Source organism: Ursus arctos, unplaced genomic scaffold, assembly GCF_023065955.2.
Source record: "Ursus arctos isolate Adak ecotype North America unplaced genomic scaffold, UrsArc2.0 scaffold_14, whole genome shotgun sequence".
Classification (NCBI taxonomy): domain Eukaryota; kingdom Metazoa; phylum Chordata; class Mammalia; order Carnivora; family Ursidae; genus Ursus; species Ursus arctos.
In genome coordinates, this window is record NW_026622808.1 from 6,393,936 (window position 1) to 6,411,983 (window position 18,048).

General features: G+C 39.4%; 1 protein-coding gene across 4 annotated transcripts in view; it reads right to left on the bottom strand.

The window, feature by feature from the left end:
• Positions 1-18,048, bottom strand: part of MAP2K4 (mitogen-activated protein kinase kinase 4) — a 139,657-nt gene that overhangs the window by 88,053 nt on the left and 33,556 nt on the right. For all 4 annotated transcript variants that reach the window (XM_026521023.4, XM_044391782.3, XM_057311313.1 and 1 more), the window contains one exon: positions 17,483-17,585. In XM_026521023.4, the coding sequence (XP_026376808.1) occupies positions 17,483-17,585 (103 nt within the window). The remainder of the gene's footprint in view (positions 1-17,482; positions 17,586-18,048) is intronic.

Here is an 18,048-nt window from a genome sequence, read left to right on the forward strand (position 1 = left end):
TTTCATTCTCTTGCATGTAGCTGTCCAATTTTCCCAGCACCATTTATTGAAGAGACTGTCTTTTTCCCACCGGATGTTTTTTCCTGCTTTATCAAATATTAGTTGCCCAAAGAGCCGAGGGTCCATTTCTGGGCTCTCTATTCTGTTCCATTGGTCTATGTGTCTGTTTTTGTGCCAGTACCATGCTGTCTTTGTGATCACAGCTTTGTAGTACAGCTCGAAATCCGGCATTGTGATGCCCCCAGCTTTGTTTTTCCTTTTCAACAGTTCCTTGGAGATTCGGGGCCTTTTCTGTTTCCATACAAATTTAAGGACTGTTTGTTCCAGTTCTTTGAAAAATGTCCTTGGTATTTTGATCGGGATAGCATTGAAAGTGTAGATTGCTCTGGGTAGCATGGACATTTTAACTATGTTAATTCTTCCGATCCATGAGCATGGAATATCTTTCCATCTTTTTATGTCTTCCTCAATGTCTTTTAAGAGTGATTTATAGTTTCTAGAATATAGGTCCTTTACGTCTCTGGTTAAGTTAATTCCAAGGTAACGTATGGTTTTTGGTGCTATTGTAAATGGGATGGATTCCCTAATTTCTCTTTCTTCGGTCTCGTTATTCGTGTATAGAAATGCAACTGATTTCTGAGCATTTATTTTGTATCCTGCCACGTTACTGAATTGCTCTATAACTTCTAATAGTTTGGGAGTGGCTTCTTTTGGGTTTTCCATATAGAGTATCATGTCATCTGCAAAGAGAGACATTTTGACTTCTTCTTTGCCAATTTGAATACCTTTGATTCCTTTTTGTCGTCTGATTGCTGTTGCAAGAACTTCTAGTACTATGTTGAATAATAGTGGCGAGAGTGGGCATCCTTGTCGAGTTCCTGATCTTAAGGGAAAGGCTTCCAGCTTTTCCCCATTGAGAATAATATTTGCAGTAGGCTTTTCATAGATGGCTTTTATGAGATTGAGAAATGTACCTTCTATTCCTACACTCTGAAGGGTTTTAATCAGGAAAGGATGCTGTATTTTGTCAAATGCTTTTTCGGCATCGATTGAGAGGATCATATGGTTCCTGAGTCTTTTCTTGTTGATATGATGTATCACGCTGATTGATTTGCGAATATTGAACCACGCTTGCATCCCAGGTATGAATCCCACTTGATCGTGATGGATAATCCTTTTAATGTACTGTTGGATTCTATTAGCAAGTATCTTGTTGAGGATTTTGGCGTCCATATTCATTAGGGAAATCGGTCTGTAATTCTCCTTTTTGATGGGGTCTTTGCCTGGTTTGGGGATCAAGGTAATATTGGCTTCATAGAATGAGTTTGGTAGCTTTCCTTCTGTTTCTATTTTTTGAAATAGCTTTAGGAGAATAGGTATTATTTCTTCTTTGAATGTTTGGTAGAATTCCCCAGGAAAACCGTCCGGGCCTGGAGTTTTGTTATTTGGAAGGTTGTTTATCACTGACTCAATTTCTTCATAATTAATTGGCCTGTTTAAGGAATCAATTTCTTCCGGTTTCAATCTTGGTAGTTTATAGGTTTCCAGGAAGGATTCCATCTCTTCCAGATTGCTTAGTTTATTGGCATATAGCTGTTGATAAAAATTTCTAATAATCCTTCCAATTTCAATGGTGCTCGTCGTGACCTCTCCTTTTTCATTCATAATTTTAATAATCTGGGTCCTTTCTCTTTTCTTTTGGATAAGTCTTGCCAGTGGTCTGTCAATTTTATTGATTCTTTCAAAGAACCAGCTTCTAGTCCTGTTGATCTGCTCTACTGTACTTCTGGTTTCTGCTTGATTGATTTCAGCTCTAATTTTGGTCAACTGCTTCCTCGTGCGTGGATTAGGCCTGTCCCTCTGTTGCTGTTCCAGCTTCTTGAGGTGAGAATATAAAAACTGCAGTTTAGATTTTTCTATTCTTTTGAGTGAGGCTTGGATGGCTATGTATTTCCCCCTTAGGACTGCCTTTGCAGTATCCCATAGGTTTTGGACTGTTGTATTTTCATTCTCATTGGTCTCCATAAATTGTTTTATTTGATTTTTGATTTCCTGGTTTATCGAGTCATTCCTGAGCAGGATGGTTCTTAGTCTCCAAGTGTTTGAGTTTCTTCCAAATTTTTCCTTGTGGTTGAGTTCCAATTTCAGAGCGTTGTGGTCTGAGAATATGCAGGGGATAATTTCAATCTTTTGGTATCGGCTGAGACCTGTTTTGTGTCCCAGAACATGGTCTATTCTTGAGAATGTTCCATGGGCATTAGAATAGAATGAGTATTCTTTGGTTCTGGGGTGTAGTGTTCTATATATATCTATGAGGTCCAACTCGTCGAGTATGGCATTCAAAGCCTTTGATTCTTTGCTTAGTTTTTGCCAGGGTGTTCTGTCTATTTCTGATAGTGGAGTGTTGAGGTCCCCTACTATTAATGTATTTTTATTTATATGTCTCTTTATTCTGGTTAAGAGTTGGCTTGTGTATCTTGCTGCTCCCCTGTTGGGGGCATATATATTTATAATTGTCATATCCACTTGTTGAATACTTCCCTTAAGAATAATATAGTGCCCTTCTGCATCTCTAACTATAGTCTGTAGTTTAAAGTCCAATTTATCTGATATGAGAATTGCTACCCCAGCTTTCTTTTGAGGTCCATTTGCATGAAAGATGGTACTCCATCCCCTTACTCTCAGTCTGAATGCATCTTTGGGTTTGAAATGAGTCTCTTGTAGACAGCAAATGGATGGGTCATTTCTTTTTATCCAATCTGCAACCCTGTGGCGCTTTATGGGATGGTTCAAACCATTTACATTAAGACTGATTACTGAGAGATATGATTTTAATGTTGCCATGTTGCCAGTAAAGTCTTTGTTTGTATTGGCTGTGACTTTCTGTTCTGTATCACTCTTGGGGCCTTTTTACTTTTATAGAACCCCCCGTAATATCTCCTGTAGGGCTGGTTTCGTGGTTACAAAATTGGTTAGTGACTGGCGATTCTGAAATGTCTTTATTTCTCCATCAATTCTGAATGAGAGCCTTGCTGGATAAAGGATCCTTGGCTGCATGTTTTTCTCTGAAAGAGCTTTAAATATGCTCCCCCAACCCTTTCTCTCATTCCAGGTCTGTGTAGACAGGTCTGACGTAATTCTGATGCTTTTGCCTTGGTACGTGAGAAATTTCTTTGCCCTGGCCGCTTTCAATACTGTATCCTTGCATCTAATATTTGCAAATTGCACTATGACGTGACGTGGTGTAGGTTTGTCATGGTTGAGCTTGGGAGGGGTCCTCTCTGCCTCTTGGACACGAATGTTTGTTTCCCTTGCTAGATTAGGGAAGTTTTCAGCTACAATTTGTTCAAATATCTCTTCTAGACCTCTGTTTTTCTCCACCCCCTCGGGGATGCCGATGATTCTAACATTGGATCATTTCATGGAGTCAGTAATCTCCCGTAACCTACATTCGTGGGCGTGGATTTTTTTAAGACCATCTTCTATTTTCATTTTTTCCTCTATTAACCCATCCTCCAATTCACTAACCCGTTCCTCTGCTTCTGCGACCCTGGCCGTCAGAGCCTCTAGTTTTGCCTGCATTTGGCTCATAGAATTTTTAATTTCTGTCAGATTCGCTCTCATTTCTGTCCTTAGGGATTCTATATTCTCAGTAACCTTTTCGTTAATAGTTTTTTCAATTCTACTCATCATTTTGACCATCGTTACTCTGAATTCCATTTCTGATAATTTGGTTACATCCATATCCATTATTTCTGTGGCAGAGGCCACAGAATCACTGTCTTTTCTTTGCTGGGGGGGGCTTCTCCTTCTTGTCATTCTGATGAAGAGAGGTTGCGGGGTTTCCAGAGCCCAAATTATTGACTGGGTCCCAGGCCGTGCCCCTTGTTTTATAGGGATCTTAGGGATGTGGGCTTCTTCTTTAAAGATTTTATTTATTTATTTATGTGGCAGCCAACCAGCGAGAGAGGGAACAGAAGCAGGGGAGTGGGAGAGGAAGAAGCAGGCTCCCAGCGGAGGAGCCCGATGAGGGACTCCTTTCCGGAACGCCGGGATCACGCCCTAAGCCGAAGGCAGGCGCTCAATGACTGTGCCACCCAGGCGCCCGGGTTGTGGGCTTCTTGATTTTTCAGCCTGCCTTCTGTGTTCTGGGGGAGGGGCCTGCCGCGCCGATACTCAGGCAGCCATGTTTGGATAGAGTCTCGGCGTCCCCTGCGAGGGGGGATGGGGATGGGCACGCTCTGAGCCGGTTTTTCCAGGCTTTTGTTCTCTGGCGGCTTTCCCTGGCGGCCGGCTATGCCTCTTCTGAGGGTCAGAGCAGCAGCGGCCAAATTTCAGCCTCTGTCACAGAACAGAGGGATTGCGGCCTGTTCTCTACTAATGTTCTGTCCACTTTAACTCTGTTTCTGTTGGTGCTGCTCAACCCTGCAGCGTCCGGGATGTGCGCCCCACACCCGGCGTCCCAGCCCTCACTTCCAGGGCCGGCGTCTCTGTCCTTTGTGTTTCTAATGCCGCCAGCCGCCAGCCGCCCCGCGCGCGCGCTCCCGGATCTCCCGGTCTCAGTCTGGATCCAGTGAGCGCACCAGGATTCCGGGGTTCCGCGAGATGCCTGGTGGCGCGCGCACCCGGCTCACGGTCTCAGTCTGCTGTTTTGCGGGTGCCGACCACGAGCCCGCCCGCTCTCCCGTGCAAGTGGCTACCGCTTCCCGGCGCCCGAACGCGGCGGCTCCCTCCCCCTTCCGTTTATCTTCCGATATCTGTGCGCAGTTTCATGGCTCCCCGCTTCGTACCTCAATACTCAGCGCTGGAGATGTTCATTTGTAGAGATCCAGATGCGTCTTCCTGCGTCTCAGGCTGGTTCCGTGGTTGTTTAGGCTGGTCTGGTACCTATCCAGCTCGACTCGGAGGACCGGCTGAAAACGGTGTCTCCTACTCCTCCGCCATCTTAACTCCAAGGACCCCTTGTTACCAATTTCATGGAGAAAGCATTAAGTCTTTCATCATTAAGTCTGATATTAGCTATAGATTTTTCATAGTTGTTCTTTAAAAGGCTGAAAAATTCCTCTTCTTTTCCTACTTTAATGAGAATTTCTACCACGAATGGATATTCAATGTTGTCAAATGATTTTTCTGCATCTACTGAAATGATTACATAATTTTTCTCCCTTATATTAATGCAGTGAATTATATTAATTTTCTAATGTAAAATTAAAATGAATCCCATTTTGTTGTGATGTATTGTCCCTTCTATATATTGATGGATTCCATTTGCGAATATTTTGTTGAGGATTTTCAAGTGTATGTTCATGAGGGATAGTAATCTGTAGTTTTCTTTTTTAAAACCTTATCTAATTTTGATATTAGGGTTATGCTGGGCTCATAAAATGAGTTAGAAAACATTCCCTACTCCTCTATTTCCTGAAAAATTTGTGGAAGCTTAATCTTATTTTTTTATTTTAATGTTGATAAAATTTATCAGGAAAACCATCTGGAGCCTCAAGTTTCCTTTGTGTGAAAATTTTTAATTGCAAATTCAATTTTTAAACAGATATAGGGATATGTGAGGTTTTCTATTTCTTCTTGGGTCAGGTTTGATACTTCTTTTTTTTTTTTTTTTTTTTTTTAAAGATTTATTTACTTGAGAGAGACAGCCAGCGAGAGAGGGAAAAAATGCAGGGGGAGTGGGAGAGGAAGCAGGCTCCAAGCAGAGGAGCCTGATGCGGGGCTCAATCCCAGAACTCCAGGATCACACCCTGAGCCAAAGGCAGACGCTTAACGACTGAGCCACCCAGGCGCCCCAGGTTTGATACTTCTATCTTTCAAGGAATCTGTCTCCATCATTCAGGTTACTGAATTTTTGGCATAAAATTATTTATATTTCCTTATTATCCTTTTATTGTAGTGATATCCCTTCTTTCATTCCTGACAGTGATAACTTGAGCTTCCTCTCTTTAATCAGTCCTGTTGGGGTGTTCATCACTTTTATTGACCTTTCCAAGAAATGACTTTCGAATTCATTCATTTTCTATTTCATTGCTCTCCACTCTTATCTTTATTATTTCCTTTCTTCTGCTTATTTTGGATTTCATTTGCTCATCTTTTCCTAACTGCTGGATGTTTTTGTTACTCTTTCCAGTGATTCTGTGCTTGTGCCTTGCCTAGACATATAAATATTTGGGAACAATATCATCACACTTTGTTTCTTTCTGATTCGTTCAGAATCTGTAATCATTCCCTCAAATGAGTTTAATTCATGCTCATTTCTTTTTCTTTATCCCTAAATTAAGAAACAAATATTTAGATGATTAGTTGTAAAAGAAGCATATAATGTTTGACATAATTCTTATTATGTCAAGAAGCTTAATTTTAAAAGCCTACTTAATGAAGAGATTTTCAGATAAATAGTCACCAGTCTCCCCTCCCTCCTCAAACACCAACGAAACAACAGAAAGGGATTTTTAAAATACCCAAACTCACAATGTAAAAGAGACTAAAAGAGACCACACCAGATGAGAAGTTGCAACACATTTTTGGAAGATCGAAAGTAAATGAACATTTAACAAGGCAGAAAAAAGGTATAACTAAAAATTACCTGCAAACAGAGGATACCAAAAAATGTAAGCTGATTTGTACTACAGAAACCCAGAAAAGTTCAAGAATGAGAAGCATCAGCTAGGGATGAGGGATGGGGTTAAATCCAAAGGCAATATTAAAATCTACAGACGGTGCAATTAGATCCCTGGATTCCTCCAACCAGGTGATGATCTCTCCTTTCCCTCAGCTGATAAACAAGTCTGTATATTCCAGAGAAACTACCAGAAGAAAATGTAGTAAGCTGGATTAAGCAAAAACCTACACGACAGAGATATACATAGCCTTCTTTGCTTAGATCTACTGTAGAATTTTAGCAGCCTGACATATATACCTTCTCTCAGCAACCCAGGTTAATCCCCTCCTGTCTTTGCCTCCCCTAGGAGGAAAAAGACAGAGAGAGAGAGAGAGAGAGAGATGCCCATGAGAAAAGAGAAGAAGACCTCCAGATCTGACATCTGCGAATCTTCCAAAGGAAACAATCAGACCTCTCTCCTTCATCTCACCATGAGTTCTACCAATCAAATCACAAAGTTTCTAGTCAACTTTTTGTGGCCTCATTGTGTGTGTGTGTGTGTGTGTGTGTGTGGGAGAGAGAGAGAGAGAGAGAGAGAGAGACAAACAAGGATCAAAAAAGACAAGAACAAAGAAGTGAAAATACATAGAAAGTTGAAGGACAGAAATGGTTAAAAAAACTAGGGGCTCAAACTAAGAGGTCCAAAGCCTGAAGCAGGGTTCTAGTAGGAGAGCTCCTGGAAAAGAGAAAATGAAAAGAGTAAGAAAAGACTCAGTTGTGTACTCTAGAATGAAAGATAGTGATTTGAAAGAGACCACACCAAGAGCTCAGAAGAAGGAAAGAAGAGAGGAAGGAGAAGAGAAAAGAAAGGAAAATAAAACCAAAATAGAAAAGTGAGATTTCAGACATGGGGGAGAAAGTCCAACCCTATAGTCATCCACAAAGGAAAAAACAGGTCACATTCCAAAGTTCAGGAATCACAATGGCATTTAAGTTTTTAATAGTCACCCTGGAAGGTTGAAAACATCACAGCAAAGCCTTCAAAATTGTGAAGAACAATTTCTACCCCGGAATTCTAAGGCCAATAAAGTTATTAATCTATCAAGAGGGTTAAATAAAGGCATTTTCAGACCTGCAAAGACCCAAAAACCCTACTTACTAGGAAAGAAAACTTACCTCAGGAAGCTATTAGAAGATACAATCCCTCAAAATGGAGGGAAACTAAAAACCAATGAAAGAAAGACAGACAGGTATGAAACCCCAAGACAGGAAATCAAAATCAGGAGAGTAACACAGGCATTCACAAACCAACGGCAACAGCCACGAAGCAGGCCTAACATGCAACCACTCCAGATTACAGAAAGATTATGGCTGGATAGACAACTCTGAAAAAAAAAAAAAAAAATGAATGATCACCTACTGTTTCATGAGAGAAGATTCACAGAGAACCATTAAATGGGGCAATCAGGGGCACCTGGGTGGCACAGCGGTTAAGCGTCTGCCTTCGGCTCAGGGCGTGATCCCGGCGTTCTGGGATCGAGCCCCACATCAGGCTCCTCCGCTATGAGCCTGCTTCTTCCTCTCCCACTCCCCCTGCTTGTGTTCCCTCTCTCGCTGGCTGTCTCTCTCTGTCAAATAAATAAATAAAATCTTTAAAAAATAAAAAAAATAAATGGGGCAATTATTAACTCTGAAGAAAACAAATCTGAACGAGGACAGTAATGTAATCTTACTGACTCAGTTGTAAACAATAATAAAAAAGAACACTCTGAAAAGATACTATGTCTCCTTTAAATAGTTTAATTCCTTATTAACAGAGAGGTTTCCAGAAATATGCCTACAATATAAAGGCGAAGGACTTCTATAACATTCTGTACTAAATCGGAACTCAAAGTCTTGCTGCCTGATCAGAAACAGTTGAAAGCTTATGAAAAACAAAGAAATCAGCTACTTCTTTAAAGAACAGAGCTTTGCAGCTCTATAGGTTAAAGAATCAGGGACACCTTTCAATGTCAGCCTAAGTCTCTGACTCAAGAACAAAGACACTTTAGGGGGCGCCTGGGTGGCACAGCGGTTAAGCGTCTGCCTTCAGCTCAGGGCGTGATCCCGGCGTTACGGGATCGAGCCCCACATCAGGCTCCTCCGCTATGAGCCTGCTTCTTCCTCTCCCACTCCCCCTGCTTGTGTTCCCTCTCTCGCTGGCTGTCTCTATCTCTGTCAAATAAATAAATAAAATCTTAAAAAAAAAAAAAAAAGAACAAAGACACTTTAGAACACCAAAACTAAATTCATTTTTAGTAGACAAGCAACTCAACAGCATTTATTATTAATTTCTTTAAATATTCCAGAACATTCAATATCTCAGCTATAAACATCCAGCTTGATGAGAATTATACTAGTGAATCTCCATGGCAGTGGGGAGTGGGGCACACAGAGAATCAGTTCAACCACAGCTATTACCACTATGCTCTGTTGAGAATCTCGTCTCCCGTGAATCTCTAACTTAAGGAGACGTACCACAACCATCAGGTGCACCAAGGTAGGATGTGGGACTGAGGAAAAGATTAAGTACCTCTGAACTCTAAGAAGTATGATAATGCAAGCTCTGGAAGATGATCTCACTCAGCAGGATTATTCAGTAGAGTCCAAAGGTTAGAAATGCCCCAATGTCCATCAACATATGAACAGATAAACAAAATGCCATATATAAATTCAATACTACTCAGCCTTAAAAAGGAAATTGTGACACATACTATACACGGATAGTGTGAAGACGTTATGTTGAGTGAAATAAGCCAGACACAAAAGAACAAATATTGTATCATTCTACTTAGAGGAGGTGCCTAGAATGACCAGATTTAGAGACGAAGTAGAACCAAGGCCGGCAGGAAGAGGAAGGAGGAGTTAGTGTTTAACGAATATTCTTTCAGTTGGAGAAAATGAAAGCATCCTGGAGGAGGACGGTAACGGCGGCTGCACAATAATGTAAATATACTCAATGCCACTGAGCTGTATCCTTGGAAATGGTTAAGGTGGTAAATGTTGTGTTACGTATATTTAGAACAGAGAGTCAAAAAGAAAAAGGTTGCAGCAGTAAATCTAAACCAGGCCAAAGTTAAAAGATGCCATAGTATTTCAAACACTTGGTATTTTCCATTTTGGAGTACTAATCTGTACCTATGAATATTTCTACCATGACTGCCATTTTGTGAAAGTACTCTACCACAGAAGGGTAGAGATTCCAAATTACTATCACCGCATCAAAAAATCTCGGAGATGGGGGAAAAAACCTTTAAGCTCATGGAGACTCATGGTTTTCACACTTAAGAATTAACCAGAGGTGTCCTAAGGGGCTACTTTAGGGAACGAGGACAGTCAAGACTACAGCCCTCTCCCACCTCAGAAACACTTAGCCTATGAGGCTTGTCCATAACATTTTATTTGAAGAAAGTAGCACAAAACTGGCTTTCTCTTCCTCCCCTAATTCACCCTCTAAAATAACGAAAGTCATGGGGTGCCCGGGTGACTCGGTTGGTTAAATATCCAACTCTTGATTTCAGCTCAGGTCATGATCTCAGGGTTGTGAGATCAAGCCCAAAGTCAGGCTCTGCGCTGGGCATGGAGTCTGCTTAAAATTCTCTCTCTCCCTCTGCCCCTACCCTCCCGTTCCCTCCCTCTTTCAAAAAAAATAAATAAATAAAATAAAATAACGAAAGTCACTATCCTAATTCAACACCTGAATTGACATCGAAGTGCTAAGTGACACACTCAAGGTCACAGAGATGATGATGATGATGATGATGACGATGAGGAGGAGGAGGAGACAGAAACCAGGACTTCAAATTAACTAAAATGGTTAATTCAAAATAATAAAGTTTAAAAGATAAGGTATCCATAACTTAACTGGGAATAGTGGCTGGATAATTTGTAATTGTTGTTGAATGCTTTACAATAAAGTTCTACTGAGTAGAGTTACCATGAAATTAAGAACACCACTAGTTATTAACTGGGGACTTTAAAACTTCTTTAAAACTACTTCCTAGATGTTCGATAGCACAACTGAGCATTTTTGTGCTCAAATGTAATGAAGATAAATGAGATCCCAGAAATCTTCTTGGTCTCAACAAAGAGATACCTTTAAACTTAGAACATATGGTTTCAAAATGTTTAGCTCAAGTCCCAAAATGTATCTGTCCTCATCATTATTTAGTTCTCATGTCAGTATTTAAGCTAGTGCTTCTTCTTGTACAATTCTGATAGGTTGTGAAGATAAAAGGGCTGTTCTTTCAGGACAACAATTGTGTTTGGTGCCTTCTCAATGATTCGGCGCACTGAGAGCACTCACACATTACTCAGCATGATGAAAGCACAGACCTAACAGTGGAATATCTGACTTTTATTCATGTCAATTTCATATACAGAACAGACTGCAGCACAAGTCTGCCACATTTATAGCAATATCCCTGTGGTATCCCAGAGACCTGCAGCACCTGCTATAATCCAATCCTGACAGAAATTAAAAGGTAGCCACACATTTTTCCTTTGGCTTTTCCTTATACACACTTTGTTTTTATAGCTTAATCTTTCATTTAAAGAGCCAAAGGACAAAATATTAACATCTGCTACATCCAGGTAGTATCAAGAGTCTCCACTACAATACTTCCTTCTTTTCATGTGTGGGAAATACTTACAATTTTAACCAGTAATAATTAAGAACCTACATTTCTTGTTCACATTATCTCCTCACTCTCTAAGGACTCACAGGAAAAGAACAATGAAAAAAAAAAGAAAAAGAAACAAGGAAGAAACAGAGATTTCGGCAAATTTCTGAATGCCTGAAAGCAGACAAAAATGTGTAGACAAAGCAAAACTAATCAACTCCAAGAGAGGGGACTTCATAGTCTCAAAGACTTACCAGCCATCTGGAGTAGAGGACCTTGTTTAGATCCTGCTTCCAACCATAAAAGAAATTTTTTGATGAAGTAATCTACTTATATGATGATGTCAGAGTTATTTATTCTACTAGACATAATAATGATATTGTGACTATGTTTTTAAAAAGGAGTCCTTATCTTTTAGAAATGCATGTCAAGGGGCGCCTGGGTGGCGCAGCTGTTAAGCGTCTGCCTTCGGCTCAGGGCGTGATCCCAGCGTTCTGGGATCGAGTCCCACATCAGGCTCCTCCGCTGGGAGCCTGCTTCTTCCTCTCCCACTCCCCCTGCTTGTGTTCCCTCTCTCGCTGGCTGTCTCTCTCTGTCAAATAAATAAATAAAATCTTTAAAAAAAGGAAAGAAAGAAAGAAAGAAAGAAAGAAAGAAAGAAAGAAAGAAACAAAGAAAGAAAGAAAGAAAGAAAGAAAGAAAGAAAGAAAGAAAGAAAGAAAGAAAGAAAGAAATGCATGTCCAGATCATCATAAATGGAATAATGTCTGAGTTTGGTTAAAAGTAAGGAAGGTGGAGGAGCAGATAAAACCAATCCTGGCCACATTAACTACTGAAGCTTCTAAAGCTGACCGATAAATACATACAGATCCATCTATCACTCTCTATTTCTGGATATACTTGCAACTTACCATAATAAGCAATTAAAATAAAAACCAACCCAGTAATAGGGGTGCCTGGCTGGCTCTGTGGAGCATGCAACTCTTGATCTCGGGACTGTGAGTTGGAGTCCCACGTTCAGTGTAGAGATTACTTAAAAATAAAATCTTAAAAAAAAATTTCAGTGCTCAACATCACTCAGCATCAGGGAAATACAAATCAAAACCATAATGAGATACCACCTCACACCACTCAGAATAGCTAAAATTAACAAGTTAGGAAATGACAGATGTTGACGAGGATGCAGGGAAAGGGGAACCCTCCTACACTGTTGGTGGGAATGCAGCTGGTGCAGCCACTCTGGAAAACAGTATGGAGGTTCCTCAAAAAGTTGAAACTAGAGCTACCCTACGACTCAGCAATTGCACTACTGGGTATTTACCCCAAAGATACAAATGTAGTGATCTGAAGGGGGCACCTGCACCCCAATGTTTGTGGCAGCAATGTCCACAATAGCCAAACTATGGAAAGAGCCTAGATGTCCATCGACAGATGAATGGATAAGAAGATGTGATAGACAGAGAGACAGATAGATAGATATATATATATGTATATATGTATATATATACATATATATATATATATATAATGGAATATTATGCAGCCATCAAAAAAATGAAATCTTGCCATTTGCAACGACGTGGATGGAACTAGAGGGTATTATGCTGAGCGAAATAAGTCAATCAGAGAAAGCAATTATCATATGATCTCACTAATATCTGGAATTTGAGAAACAGGGCAGAGGATCATAGGGGAAGAGAGGAAAAAATGAAACAAGACAAAAGCAGAGAGGGAGACAAACCATAAGAGACCCTTACTCTCAGGAAACAAACTGAGGGTTGCTGGAGTGGAAGGGGGTAGGAGGGATAGGGTGGCTGGGTGATGGGCATTGGGGAGGGTATGTGCTATGGTGAGCGCTGTGAATTGTGTAAGACTGATGAATCACAGACCTGTACCCCTGAAACAAATAACACATTATATGTTAATAAAAATATATAAATGAACAAATAAAAAAATCTTAAATAAAAATTTTCATCTTCATTAAAATTTGAATCCTGCCCATCACTTTAAAAAAAGGGTGGGGGGAGGAGAGAGAGAATTCTCTGGGGAAAAAAAAGAAAAAAGAAACAGTAATAGAGAAAAGTCCATGCATAACACATGGTAGGAGGGGAACACGCAGCAGAGATGAGAAATAAACAATGATCCCAACAGAACTGCAGAGAAGATGCAAAGTTGAAGATATGAACACCTAGAAGCAGAAGAGTTCATTAAAATTCTTTCTGTAAGAAAGGTCTAGTCAGTTCCTCCTTTTCTCTCTGCCTTCCCCCCCTGGAAAGACAGCATATCTTTAAGGAAAATAAACATATTACCTGGAGAGAACGAGGCCTCATAGGGTGAATGTTGGCCCTACTTGTTCTGGCATCTGAATATTCCTGGTCTAAGAGCCAGCTCTCAAACTATTCACAGAAAAGTAGTCAAGTCCACCAGTTCACCATCTATACCAGAGCTACCAATCAGCCTTCTAATGTCCTCATCCTCAACTACCAGCGGACAACCAAGAATTACAAGACACATGGAAAAAAAACTAACACAAAGAAGAAAGACAAAGATTAAAGAAAAACTGACCCTTGAAGAAATGAATTGCCTAGTGGATAGAGAAAGAACTTCAAAATTCCAGATTTTACACCCATAAATTAAGAATAAGATACTAAGAAGAAGCCACAAGCAATTCCTAGAAGTTAAAATCAATTGCCAAAATAGAATATTTCACAGAAGGATCAGAAAATAAATAAAGGGGTGGCTCAGTCAGTTAAGCATCCAACTTTTAACTTTGGTTCAGGTCACAGTCTTAAGGTCGTGATATAGAGCCTGACATCAGACTCTGCACTGGGGGTGCAGCCTGCTTAAGATTCTCTCTCTCCATCTCTTTCTGCCCCTCCCCGCCCCCCCTCCCAAACCCGGTCACCTGCATTATCTCTTTTTCTAAAAATCAAGAAAAGAAAAGAAGGGACTCCTGGGTGGCACAGCGGTTAAGCGTCTGCCTTCAGCTCAGGGCGTGATCCTGGCGTTATGGGATCGAGCCCCACATCAGGCTCCTTCACTGTGAGCCTGCTTCTTCCTCTCCCACTCCCCCTGCTTGTGTACCCTCTCTCGCTGGCTGTCTCTATCTCTGTCAAATAAATAAATAAATAAATAAATAAATAAATAAATAAATAAATAAAATCTTTAAAAAAAAAAAGAAAGAAAAGAAAAGAAAGAGGGATAGGGAGGAGGGAGGGATGGAGAGAGGGAGGAGTAGGGAGGAGGGAGGGAGGGAAATCTAGGATATAGAGAAAGAAAACAAAAAGATAAAAAGTATGAAAAAAAAGTCACAGACCCAGGAAATTGAGAAAGTCCACAAACAACAGGAGTCTAGGAAAAATATGAAGGAATCAATCAAAAGAAAAGCAAAAATTTTCTCAGAAAGAGATATATGAATCTCGAAACTAAAATGATTCTTCTAGTATACAGAGAGATGATCCAGACCTAGAAGTATCTTCATATAACTACAGAACACCAAGCATCAAGAAAAAATGCTGAAAGTTTCCAGTGATAGAAATAGGTAATCTGTAAGTACCATCTCTGCTATAATTAAACAGATCTACACATAGTCCCCAAAACTTATCTTCGACTTCCACTCACCACAATGCCATTCTCCCTTCTCTATGTGTCTTTCAAAATCCAATTCAAATCTTGTTCTGCTGTGAAGTGTTTCACCAAGCTGTTTATCCTAAAGTGATCTTACCCCCTCCTGCACCATTCATTTGACATTCAATCTGTATTACCTTATGCCTACCCAAATTGCTCTACCCAAATGTTACTTCTTAGAGTTTTGTTTAAACTGCTGGTTCTCAGAATATAAGGACGGTCTTAAAATTTTAAATCTTCTACAGAATCTGCACCCAGGAGACATCGAATGTCAGATGGATGTGAAAGGAGTTCCCGGGGCATATCTTAACGTCATTAGTTGCTTACATTTCATCTTATCTTTTCCTAAATTCATGAACAAGTTTTCTATTTATATCTGTAACCAAAATCCATGGACATTTTAGAAGGAGGAAATATGTGTAAATGACACAGAGGTATCTTTTTCAAACCCTCACATACTGCAAGTTATATTTTCTACTTGCAAACTACCTACCCCAAACAGTGACTGACGGTGGTTTTTTGTGCCTGACAGTACAACTAAAGGAAGAACACAAAAGGATCCCTTACAGAAGGGGGTAGGGAGGTAGAGGAGATATGCTGCCCTAAGTAGTGAAACAACCTTCTTTGACCAGTATCAATGCTAGTAGTTACCTGTTCCTGATCGAGGTAATAACAGACCAGTGCAATAACAAAATTCAAACGAGATCTGGGTCTAAAATTTTTACATACCAGAATCAAACTCTAAAGATTCTATCATAAAGTAAAAATGCTTATTACCGTGTCCTCTCAAACTTTCAACATGTGCTTGAAAGAGACAAAAGATAAGAAACTTAGCTGGTTATAGGAATATTATGAAGGGGTAGGTTTAAAAAAAAAAAAAAACTGATTGACTCAAATTTTGGAAGAAAGCGTTTGTTCACCCAGTTTACTGTTTGGAAAAAAAAAATCTGTCCATGAATTCCTTAATACATGAAACTCATCTCAAAGGAAGAGAGTATAAGTACGTAAATGTTTTTGCAATTCTAAATGTAAGTAAGGTTGTCTTTGTGTCCAAGGGGGCTTAAAAAAAAAAAAAAAGAAAGAAAGAGAAAAGAAAGAGCTGTTAATTCTGGCAATAACTACATACCTTTTCTTTCTTAGACTTCAAATACGTGGTTCAGCTAGCAACCAAGGTAATAGAAATGGACCATGTTCAAGAATTAGTTTTGTACTGGCTTTCACTAGAAATTCTAGGAAATGAGGAAGGAGGTTCTTTTAAGAATGTTTCCTTGCTGCCAGAGCTCTGACTAATTAAGAGGTACTAAGAGTTTCCTTCCTCAATATAGCCCCCACTCAATGTTTCAGAGGAGGTAAAAAGGCTAGGACTCTAAGCTGAGCTCCAACAAGAAATCTCATTATGAACACCAGTCTAATAAAATTAGCAGACACCAGTCCCAGGCAAATGAACTGTTACTCCAGTTTTCATTTGTTTTAAAGTTACAGGTGAAAGACTAAACGCATATACACACACATCCACAGTGCTCCCTTCTACACACTGATGTTCTAAAAATCACAATATAATTTCGGCTCTCCTGCTCCAGGACATTCTACCTTCTACCAATTTGTTACTGTTTGCAAATACAATGCAGACATCAAAAGGAAAGAAACAGCAATAAATGTGCCTTTTGGGGGAAGCATGAATATATTTGTAATCCAATAAGGCTTGAATAAAAATTGTTGAAGAATTATTAAAAATTACAAGATAATATATTCTGACTACTTTTTTAACCATACCTTCCATCATTTGCTTTATTGTTCTTGATACTGGAACTAGGTAAAAATTATTTCTATGAGTATAAAAGCAAACCCACTGGCTTTGACCCTTCATGCTCATGACAGGTCTAGTTGGGGGGAGGAGGGAGGCATCATTATTTAATATATTACTTCAGATTCAAAGGTGTCTATAAATATTATTCTGAAGGTATTATTTTAAATTAACAGATGTTTCTAATACTTTAAGTGACCTTCAGTGAGATGCTAAAATATCAGTTTTGTATTTTAATAAAAATATTTAGGGGAAAAAATATAAATATATATACTGAGGGAAAAAGTTTTAAAAGTAATCACTGACACCTATACACAGACACGTACATATTCTTTCAATTTACCGTGACATGAAAATCTTACAGGAATGTCATTTATCCAGAACGGGACTCTACTTTATCATCTGGTAAATGGGGATGATTTGTGCAGATCTACAGGGGAGAGTTACGCTTCCTAAATACCACTTACGATTTAACTGGAGATCCAGAAGATAAGGTCTCAACAATATTCTGAGAGTTCAGCAAGAGAAAAACTGAAAAGATATCAATATATCTGGATCTTCAGCTCTTCTCCCTTTCAAGTAAACTTTAACAAGGAAAATTGTGTCCACCTACTTCAGACTACAGAATCAACAGCTTTCTATTTAAGTTCAAATAGTAGTATTTCAAATGGCCTGTAAGATAACGGAAATACCAACACCTCGACTTGGAAAAATTCACAAAATACAGTAAGTTTGAGACCTGTGCTTGAGTTGAGCCTTTTAGTTGTTACCAGGAATACTCACATGTGTGGGTTTTGCACTCCTGTAGGGTTGGGGTTCAGAGTAAACCTTGCTGTAGATTTGAAGGGTGGATTTGCAAAATTCAACTTCAGTGCTTTGCGTTTACCTAAGAAATAACAAATAAACAGTAAAAGTTTCAAGTACTATAAAACAGATACTACTCTGAGGGCATAAGAAATTTATACCAAAAAAGCAGAAAAATTCGTTTTAACATACAGTTAATATCATATTTTGAAAGGCAACAAAGAATTTCTCAGCATTAAGAAAATAGTTAATAGTTAATAGCATCATAGTTATGCTCCAATACAATAGAAAACAACACTTCAAGTTTATATTGTTCAGAGGCTAAAACTTTTGCAAATGAAAATACCGCTATAAAAATCATTTACCTCAACAGATATACTGAAAAATACTAAAATATTACCACCTTTCCAGGGTAACACTTCAAAACCTTCATGTAATAAAATGATTTTCCCTCAAACATGAGGGAACATGAACAACTGAGTGAAGAAGCCGAAGCAGTCTACAACCATAATGAGCTAAAAAGAACATCATGGCACTTGTCAACT